Source organism: Seriola dumerili, unplaced genomic scaffold, assembly GCF_002260705.1.
Source record: "Seriola dumerili isolate Sdu_G_001 unplaced genomic scaffold, Sdu_1.0 BDQW01000110.1, whole genome shotgun sequence".
Lineage (NCBI taxonomy): Eukaryota > Metazoa > Chordata > Actinopteri > Carangiformes > Carangidae > Seriola > Seriola dumerili.
The window spans coordinates 3,677,369-3,688,683 of record NW_019174365.1 but is presented as its reverse complement, the minus strand read 5'-3'; the positions used below and the strand labels follow the sequence as shown (position 1 = coordinate 3,688,683).

Genomic DNA, 11,315 nt, shown 5'->3' with positions numbered 1-11,315 from the left:
AGCAGCTGTAACACAAATGTAAAGTTAAAATGAAAGTGTCAGTCTTGCAGCTAAACCATCTCCATCCCAATGATGCTCTTTATTTCCAGACCCGTATTATCGTCCTGGGCTGAACAAACCAGCATTAGCCTCTGAGATTTAATCACTGAGATATGGCGGGATTTGTTTTTCCACTATTACGCTACATCTCCTTCGCTCCTCCTTGGCCGCTCCCACCGCTACACTCTTTATCCTCAGTGTGACTCATGCGTATGTCTCTCCTGCTTTTAGTGCCACCAGTTCAGAGTCCTCTGTGTGGCGCCCATTCAAGTGTTCGCTGTTACAGTCATGGTGGTACATGAATGCGGGTACCTCAGTGATGGAGGTGGCTGTGTAGGATGTGGAGCGCATTGAGCAGTGGTCCTTTCGTCTCTGACCCAACTGTGTCTTATACTGCATCCACTGTCTCTTTAGAGCTGCCTGGACCTGGAGGTCACACACAGAAAAGAGAGAGTTCATTACTATGGTGAGAACATTGGAGTTTTTGTAGGAAATAATTGAAGGCTCTACTGCGTGACTCAATCATCAAAGTAGTCACATTTTTGTTGGCTTCACGTGAAAAAAAATACTTTAGTTTCATCAGTGTCAAGAAACTGAACTGTTGTTGTGAACATGATCCATACTTCATACTTCTTAATGCAAATGTCTTTTTTTTGTTTTAGTTGCTCAAACATTTTTCCAGAACGTTTTTTTTCTGTTCTACTCTGACCACAAAATGATTCCACCAGACGTCCAAATTTACATGCAAATCAATATTCGGTTGCATTGCAACGGGAAAAGGATGGCGCCCATGTAAACACCATCTTGTGACAATATTAATCCAACCAATGATGGTGATCTGCTGCAGCATGTGTGGGTCACTCACATTTCAATTGCATCAACAGATGTCAGTCAGTAAATGGAAACACCAACTTCACATTACTTGAAAGACGAGCATCATTAAAGGGAACAGAGATGTAATATCCATTGAGCTGTATGTTAAAGATCATATTGCTATACATTAGCACTCCCATCGTGCGTCACCCCCTCAGTGTGTTTGGGGATTCCACCCAATGGCAGATGTACATACGGGTGACATGTCTTACTATACTATGAAATTTTTATGCCTTACTATATTTTGACATTGTTGTGTCTTACTGCACTATTTTATAGCTTACTTTATGATTACATTTTTATGACATTTTATGCCTTAGTATACTATGAAATGTTTATGCCTTACTATACTATGATGTTTTTATATCTTGCTATACGATGACATTTATATGGGGCAGCATGGTATTCCAGTGTTTAGAACTGTTGCCTCACAGTGAGAAGGTTGTGGGTTCGAAGCCCGGGGCCAGCGTGCACTCTCTTTGGGTACTCTTGCTTCCCTCCACAGTCCAAAGACTTGCACATTAGGTTAATTGACAACTCTAACTGAAAGGCATTTTTTGTCTTAGTATACTAAAACATTTTATGCCATACTATACTATGATGTTTTCATGATATTTCATGCCATACATTTTTTGCCTTAGTACACTATGAAGTTTTTGTGACCTTTAATAACGTTTAACTGACGTTTTAATAATATTTCATGCCTATGACTTTTTTATGACATTTCATGCAATACCATACTATGACGTGTTTATGACATTTTGTACCTTAGTATACTATGAAATGTTTATGCCTTACTATACTTTGATGTTTTGTGACATTTTATGCCATACTGAACTATAATGTTTTTATGACATTTTTGACCTTAGTATACTATGATGTTTTTATGACATTTTGTGCATTACCCTACTATGACATTTTTATGACATTTTTTGCCATACTACACTATGTTGTTTTTAAGGCATTTCATTTCTTAGTATACTATGACGTTTTTATGACTTTTTATGCCTTACTATCCTTTGATGTTTTGTGACATTTAATGCCATACTGAACTATAATGTTTTTATGACATCTTATATGAAATGTTTATGCCTTACTATCCTTTGATGTTTTGTGACATTTAATGCCATACTGAACTATAATGTTTTTATGACATCTTATATGAAATGTTTATGCCTTACTATCCTTTGATGTTTTGTGACATTTAATGCCATACTGAACTATAATGTTTTTATGACATCTTATATGAAATGTTTATGCCTTACTATCCTTTGATGTTTTGTGACATTTAATGCCATACTGAACTATAATGTTTTTATGACATCTTATATGAAATGTTTATGCCTTACTATCCTTTGATGTTTTGTGACATTTAATGCCATACTGAACTATAATGTTTTTATGACATCTTATATGAAATGTTTATGCCTTACTATCCTTTGATGTTTTGTGACATTTAATGCCATACTGAACTATAATGTTTTTATGACATCTTATATGAAATGTTTATGCCTTACTATCCTTTGATGTTTTGTGACATTTAATGCCATACTGAACTATAATGTTTTTATGACATCTTATATGAAATGTTTATGCCTTACTATCCTTTGATGTTTTGTGACATTTAATGCCATACTGAACTATAATGTTTTTATGACATCTTATATGAAATGTTTATGCCTTACTATCCTTTGATGTTTTGTGACATTTAATGCCATACTGAACTATAATGTTTTTATGACATCTTATATGAAATGTTTATGCCTTACTATCCTTTGATGTTTTGTGACATTTAATGCCATACTGAACTATAATGTTTTTATGACATCTTATATGAAATGTTTATGCCTTACTATCCTTTGATGTTTTGTGACATTTAATGCCATACTGAACTATAATGTTTTTATGACATCTTATATGAAATGTTTATGCCTTACTATCCTTTGATGTTTTGTGACATTTAATGCCATACTGAACTATAATGTTTTTATGACATCTTATATGAAATGTTTATGCCTTACTATCCTTTGATGTTTTGTGACATTTAATGCCATACTGAACTATAATGTTTTTATGACATCTTATATGAAATGTTTATGCCTTACTATCCTTTGATGTTTTGTGACATTTAATGCCATACTGAACTATAATGTTTTTATGACATCTTATATGAAATGTTTATGCCTTACTATCCTTTGATGTTTTGTGACATTTAATGCCATACTGAACTATAATGTTTTTATGACATCTTATATGAAATGTTTATGCCTTACTATCCTTTGATGTTTTGTGACATTTAATGCCATACTGAACTATAATGTTTTTATGACATCTTATATGAAATGTTTATGCCTTACTATCCTTTGATGTTTTGTGACATTTAATGCCATACTGAACTATAATGTTTTTATGACATCTTATATGAAATGTTTATGCCTTACTATCCTTTGATGTTTTGTGACATTTAATGCCATACTGAACTATAATGTTTTTATGACATCTTATATGAAATGTTTATGCCTTACTATCCTTTGATGTTTTGTGACATTTAATGCCATACTGAACTATAATGTTTTTATGACATCTTATATGAAATGTTTATGCCTTACTATCCTTTGATGTTTTGTGACATTTAATGCCATACTGAACTATAATGTTTTTATGACATCTTATATGAAATGTTTATGCCTTACTATCCTTTGATGTTTTGTGACATTTAATGCCATACTGAACTATAATGTTTTTATGACATCTTATATGAAATGTTTATGCCTTACTATCCTTTGATGTTTTGTGACATTTAATGCCATACTGAACTATAATGTTTTTATGACATCTTATATGAAATGTTTATGCCTTACTATCCTTTGATGTTTTGTGACATTTAATGCCATACTGAACTATAATGTTTTTATGACATCTTATATGAAATGTTTATGCCTTACTATCCTTTGATGTTTTGTGACATTTAATGCCATACTGAACTATAATGTTTTTATGACATCTTATATGAAATGTTTATGCCTTACTATCCTTTGATGTTTTGTGACATTTAATGCCATACTGAACTATAATGTTTTTATGACATCTTATATGAAATGTTTATGCCTTACTATCCTTTGATGTTTTGTGACATTTAATGCCATACTGAACTATAATGTTTTTATGACATCTTATATGAAATGTTTATGCCTTACTATCCTTTGATGTTTTGTGACATTTAATGCCATACTGAACTATAATGTTTTTATGACATCTTATATGAAATGTTTATGCCTTACTATCCTTTGATGTTTTGTGACATTTAATGCCATACTGAACTATAATGTTTTTATGACATCTTATATGAAATGTTTATGCCTTACTATCCTTTGATGTTTTGTGACATTTAATGCCATACTGAACTATAATGTTTTTATGACATCTTATATGAAATGTTTATGCCTTACTATCCTTTGATGTTTTGTGACATTTAATGCCATACTGAACTATAATGTTTTTATGACATTTTATACCTTAGTATACTATGAAATGTTTATGCCTTAATATACTTTTATGTTTTATGACATTTTATGCCATACTATATTATGGCATTTTTATGACATATCACGCCATACTATACCATAGATATTTTTACTGTTTTTACTGTAACATTTTTATGCCTTACTTTACTTTGATGTCTTTTTGAAATTTTTTGCCCTAGTATACTATGATGCTTTTATGCCATTTTTTCTACCTCATTATATTGTTCCTTTTCATGCCATACTATAAGATTGCTATCAGCCATGGTAGTCCAGTGGTTAGAACTATTGCCTCCCACAGTCCAAAAACATGCACATTAGGTTAATTGGCAACTCTAACTGACTTTTTTATGCCTTTCTAACCTATAACATTTTTATGCCATACTGTACTATGAAGTTTTTATGACATTTTTTGCCTTACTATACTATGACGTGTTTATGACATTTTATACCTTAGTACACTATGAAATGTTTATGTCTTACTATACTTTGATATTTTATGACATTTTAGTACATACTGAACTATAACGTTTTTATGACATTTTTGACCTTAGTATACTATGACATTTTTATGACATTTTATGCCTTGTTATACTATTACGTTCTTATGACATTTTAGGCCTTAGTACACTATGAAATGTTTATGCCTTACTATACTTTGATGTTTTGTTACATTTAATGCCATACTGAACTATAACGTTTTTATGACATTTGTGACCTTAGTATACTATGATGTTTTTATGACATTTTGTGCATTACCATACTATGACATTTTTAAGACATTTTTTGCCGTACTACACAATGTTGTTTTTAAGGCATTTCATTGCTTAGTATACTATGACTTTCTTATGACATTTTATGTCATACCATACTATGACGGATTTATGACATTTTATACCATAGTATACTATGAAATGTTTATGCCTTACTATACTTTGATGTTTTATGACATTTTATGCCATACTGAACTATAATGTTTTTATGACATTTTTGACCTTAGTATACTATGACGTTTTTATGACATTTTATGCCTTGATATACTATTACGTTCTTATGACATTTTAGGCCTTAGTATTCTATGACATTTTTATGAAATTTTATGCCATACCGTACTATGACATTTTTATGACATTTTATACCTTAGTATACTATGAAATGTTTATGCCTTAATATACTTTGATGTTTTGTGACATTTAATGCCATACTGAACTATAACGTTTTTATGACATTTTTGACCTTAGTACACTATGTTTTTATGACATTTTGTGCATTACCATACTATGACATTTTTATGACATTTTTTGCCTTACTACACTATGTTGTTTTTATGACACTTTTGCCTTACTACACTATGTTGTTTTTAAGGCATTTCATTGCTTAGTATACTATAACGTTTTTATGACATTTTATGCCTTGATATACTATTACGTTCTTATGACATTTTTCGCCTTAGTATACTTTGATGTTTTTATGACATTTAATGCCTTACTATACTATGACATGTTTATCACATTTTATACCTTAGTATACTATGAAATGCTTATGCCTTACTATACTTTGATGTTTTATGACATTTTAGTACATACTGAACTACAACGTTTTTATGACATTTTATACCTTAGTATACTATGAAATGCTTATGCCTTACTATACTTTGATGTTTTATGACATTTTAGTACATACTGAACTACAACGTTTTTATGACATTTTATACCTTAGTATACTATGAAATGTTTATGCCTTACTATACTCTGATGTTTTTATGATATTTTATGCAATACTATACTATCGTGTTTCTATGACATTTCATGCCATACTATACTATGACGTTTTTTAGACATATCACGCCATACTATACCATTTTTATTTTTTACCTTATTATACTGTAACATTTTTATGCCTTACTATACGTTGACGTTTTTATAAACTTTTATGCCATACAATTTTATGGCTTTTCATATTATGATGATTTTATGACATTTTATTGAATATGATGCTACAATGTTTTTATGACATTTTTGCCTACTATATTATGATCTTTTCATAACATTTTATTCCTTAGTATACTATGAAATGTTTATGGCTTACTATCCTATGATCTTTTTATGGTATTTTATGCCATACTATACTATGATGTTTTTATGACATTTTGTGCCTTACTATTTTATTCCATGCTATACAACAAATATGGGGCATCATGATAGTCCAGTGGTTAGAACTGTTGTCTCACAGTGAGAAGGTTGTGGGTTTGAATCCCAGGCCTGGCGACCTTCTGTGTGTAAACCATTCCATATTGTACCATCACAAAACCCATTTTCATGCTGAAAGTGACCCTGCATAATCCCTGTATTCAGTCATTAATGTGATCAGCATTTATTGTGTTGTATACACATTTGTCATTAAACTCCCCGATACAAAATTCAACTTTGATGTTAAGTGGCAACTCTGGAGATTTGCCATATAACTAACCAAAATGTGAAATACTTGAGAATAATGTGTCTTTACTTAAGAAGCTGGAGTTTATGTATCCCAAGGAATAAAGACATGCTTTCAAAAACCGGTTCTTAATCCCCCTGTAAGACTGTTCTCTCTGGAGTTTTGTAAACTTTAGTAAACTGAACGGCAACAACAAAGTCAAACACCTGGGAGAATACCAATAAAGCTGAACAAATGGATTCACCTCCTGGTGGCCACTGCTAAGCATTTAGTAACTAAAGTCACGCCACTTCAGGTTGAATAATAAAAATCCCAACTCGCAGAGAATTAAATAATTATTTGTAGACTGTTATTTGTTCAATATGTAACATGTTACAAAATAGTGAAAAATGCCCATCACTATAAACATCAAAACATCTCAGAGGATGAGGTCACATCTTCAGATCACTTCTTTTGTTCAACCAACAATCTACCCCCCAAATATATTAAATTCAAAGTGATTTTAAAGGAAGAAAAGCAGCAAATCTTCACTTTTGAAAAGATGGATACAGTGGATGTTTGACATTTTTACTTGATCTGTGATTAATTCATCATCAAAAGTGGCGATTACTCACTTTCTGTTGATCAGCTACTTAATTCATGTACATATTTACTGATTAGCTGCACATGAACTGGAGTGTGAAGTGAGTTCCTAAAAACAGAAACTAGAGCTGCAAATTTCCCGCAGTGCAATGTTAATCATTTTATTCTGCAACACTCTAATATTACTCTAATTGCTGTGGGTATATTAACACACAATGATCTAATGATATAAATCATGACACTAATTGTTATAATGAGACAAAAGAGCAGCTTCCATGTAGAGCGTCTTGCTTGATGTCACAAATACAGCATGAAAGCTGTTTGTCTCGTTGACCTAACACCACAATGGGGCCATTGAGGAAACAAGGCAGGTCTGTGCAGTTTGGCCTTCAAATCAAAAAACGGAATTGAACCCAGCTCCACAAACCCGTGTCCTGATTAAGGGAGCTGAATTGATCATTATGCGGGTGAAGCGAACAAAACCCTCTCATTCAGTGGTGATGATTTGTGTATTTGTTGACCCTGTGTAGCCCAGAAATGCACACTCGCCTTTTAACCATATGATCTATGCATTGTTTAGACTCAGCGCATTGTTTACATTGTTGATGATGCTATTGCGTTCTGGGTGCTCATGTATGAGCTAATACCTGACCTATTTTCAAGTCTGAATGAAACAAACACAACCCCACAATAGTTAGTCCATGCCAGACATCTCATGCTGCGCATTTAAATCTGCTCCGCTCTCTGTTTATGCAGCTCTGTTTTTCAAAGAAATACCTCAAAGAAACATCATTGTCTCTGTGGAGAATTTCACTCGCTGTAACTCCAGAAATATCACAAAAGAATATTAGTAACAGAACAAAAATAGTTGTCTGATCAGTCTGTGCTTCTCACACTGTCATGGGGTCTAATGACCTGCTAAAAGGGCCTCATTCAACCTAACAGCATGTATTGTTGGTGCTTTGCTTTGCGGTGACCTTGAGCTTGAAAGCGTCTGTCACACAATGAGTCTGTGGAGCTGAAAGGGCTCCACAACACCATTAACCTCAGTTTTAATGACAATCCAGCTTCTTGATCAGAGAAGTACTTCAACCAAGTTAAGGATGCTTGCAGTCAGACAGCTGCAGACAGACTCAGAAAAGGCTGACACAAGGACCTGAAAGGAGAGTCAATTTCCAGCTGGGCTTGGAAACCACTCAGTCATTTATAAACTATGTCTTACTCTTCACCTGACGTGACCCTTCAGCTCTTACTGCCACAGCACTGGATCAGGGTAACAAGCAGCACAATGCTTTATAACCTGTTACAACTGGACAAATGACAGATGTAGCATCTCTGTGAAGTTCCAACTTTTTTGTAAGTATTTGATGCCAAAAAACAACTTTGAGTCTGTGTTTGACATTCATGGGTCACTTCTCAATGTGCTATCAGGTACAGATGTAAGATGTTAGAGATCTGACCTGAAAAACAAAATAAGAAAATGTTTTGCCTGATAGAGGCTGATGTCTCATATTTAATGTCATAGGCAATGAGCAGTTTTATTGCTCCATGAATGAACAGCTCCATGTGCAGGTTGACCTTTATTAAAAGGTCAATAGCTGTATCAAAACTACAGCGTTATTTTGTCGTACATGCAAGTGATGCTCTGTCCAAAGGTAACAGAATTCACCTGCAAGGACCTCTGAAGGTCACTAATTAAACAAACAAAATATAACTTAATTAGTGAGCCTTAGAGATGCTGGTAGGCAGATATTTCTGCTGTTGGTCAGAGGTAGGCCAGCTGCTTACAGAGAGTGGTACCAATCTAATTTCATCTAAGTTTTGACAAAAAAAAGAAGGAAATAATCACAAACGTCCTAAAGTCAAAGTGTTCCTTTAACTGACATTGTGCAGTATACTGCAGGGAGGCCACATTGATAGCATGTGTAGATACATGAAAAGTGCTTACCTCTCCATTGAAGAAGCAGAATATTGTTGCCACCAGTAAACCCTTGAAAAAAAGCAAAACATATACATATTCACAAAAAAAAAGTAGAGACACCAGAAACCAGAGAGAATGTGGTGGAGTCACGTGTCTTTCTGGTTAGTGAATGAACTGAATGGACTGCCTACCATGTTGTTTAATTAAGTGCCTAAATGGTAGTCAAATAAAATTAATGGAGTCCCTAACTGTTTTTTTTAAAGGCAATTCAGCAGTGTGTCACATCGATCAATCACAACAAGAAAACAAGGTTTTATGGCTGGAAACCCTCAAGCAAGCCAGATGGCTAAATCTCGAGTCTGACAGGGCCCAAGGGTGCCAACAAATCTGGGCTGGGTTCAGGACTTTTTTTTTCCATGTATTTTTTCAAGCATACTGTGGGTTTGGGTCTAAAATTTAAATATTAATATTGATCATTCATTTCAAAATTTTGTACATGTTTACAGATAATTTTGTTTCCCTTCATTATTTATTGTTTGTGGCCAGAAATGCAAAATGCTGGCAGCAGTACTTTTCTGCCCTATGATATTCAATGAACCGAGCCCCATATCTGGTGCTTTAATGGAAATCCTGATTCATTTTGTGCCTCGCTGCAAGCTCAGCACCTACCTGGTAGTGCATGAGTATGTGCATGATGTACTCGTAGACCTCCCCAGCCAGCCGGTTCTCTGGCCTCCATGGAAAAATTACAAACTGTATTCCCAGCAGGGGCACCAGGATCAGGGTGGCTCTCACCGCCTTCATGTACATGTTGGACTCTGCCCGGTGCGTGTCTCTTAACTTGGTCACCAACACTCTTATAATATTTAGCAAGAAGAAGAGGTTCACCTGCACAGTGTTAAAAAAATTATGAGAAGAACAAAAAAAAACAACCATTTTTTTCTTTCGCATTTAAGAACTAAAACCAAAATTACAAACCAATAATATTGTGTCTTATATTGTGCTGAAACAGTGGATTAGCAGACTTACAAGAAGTGCTGCCACTATAGGACCATGAACTGCGTAGAGCAGATGGGTTTCCACACTCATCCAACAGCTACAGAAGGAAAAACATATCTGTCAGTGCTGTCTGCCTCCCAAAATACACACGCACACACACGCACACACACATACATTAACATGCACATGTACGGATCTGCACACTCTCACTCACTGCCACACGCAGCCGAGCACATATGTAAACATCTCCTGTTTATTTGCAGAAGTTTCTGGAACATTACTCACTTGTCATCGAAATACTTTTTCCTTGCCACGGCGTGGATGGATGCAGGGACCAGTGGAAAGCCTTGGACAGGAAAAAAGGAGGCAGCCATATGAGGTCTTGAGTGAATTTAGTGAAATTCATTTGTCATTTATGCAACAGTAAAAAAGTGTGGTTAGCTTGGTCGGTGGTGTTGTTGGTCTCAGACTTCCTCATCAAATAAATTATTACGTTATAAATATCATTGCACTAATTCTTGGAAAGGCAGAAAAGCAGGGGATCAACTTTCTCATCCTCGTTTCTACAGACTTTCCTAATGCAACTTTATTGTTACAGCCCTATTAACAACACCACATGGATAATTTCCCTGTTGATTTTAAAATCCACTCCTTAAAAATTTTCTTAAAAAAACAAAAAACACTTGAATTGGGGCTCTTTTCGGCTGGATATAAACACATGAATCCTAGTACACTTCATTCGCAGACACAGCTGGGGCCCGGCAGCATATTGACCACAGATGGACCTGGCAAAGAAGCTTTACTCCACACACACACACACACACACACACACACACACACACACACACACACACACACACACACACACACAGGGCCTCAAGGTCATCCTCCCATTTTTAACAATGACCATCCATTTAGTTCCATCACCTACTTGTTTGACAGAC

General features: G+C 34.4%; 1 protein-coding gene across 1 annotated transcript in view; it reads right to left on the bottom strand.

Moving 5' to 3' along the window:
• Positions 1-243: 243 nt before the first annotated feature.
• The window catches only part of calcr (calcitonin receptor), a 58,473-nt gene continuing 47,401 nt past the window's right edge, over positions 244-11,315 (bottom strand). The window contains exons 18-22 of the mRNA XM_022747615.1: positions 10,657-10,717; positions 10,402-10,468; positions 10,042-10,260; positions 9,400-9,441; positions 244-465 (exon numbers count right to left, since the gene is read on the bottom strand). Of these exons, the coding sequence (XP_022603336.1) occupies positions 244-465; positions 9,400-9,441; positions 10,042-10,260; positions 10,402-10,468; positions 10,657-10,717 (611 nt within the window). The remainder of the gene's footprint in view (positions 466-9,399; positions 9,442-10,041; positions 10,261-10,401; positions 10,469-10,656; positions 10,718-11,315) is intronic.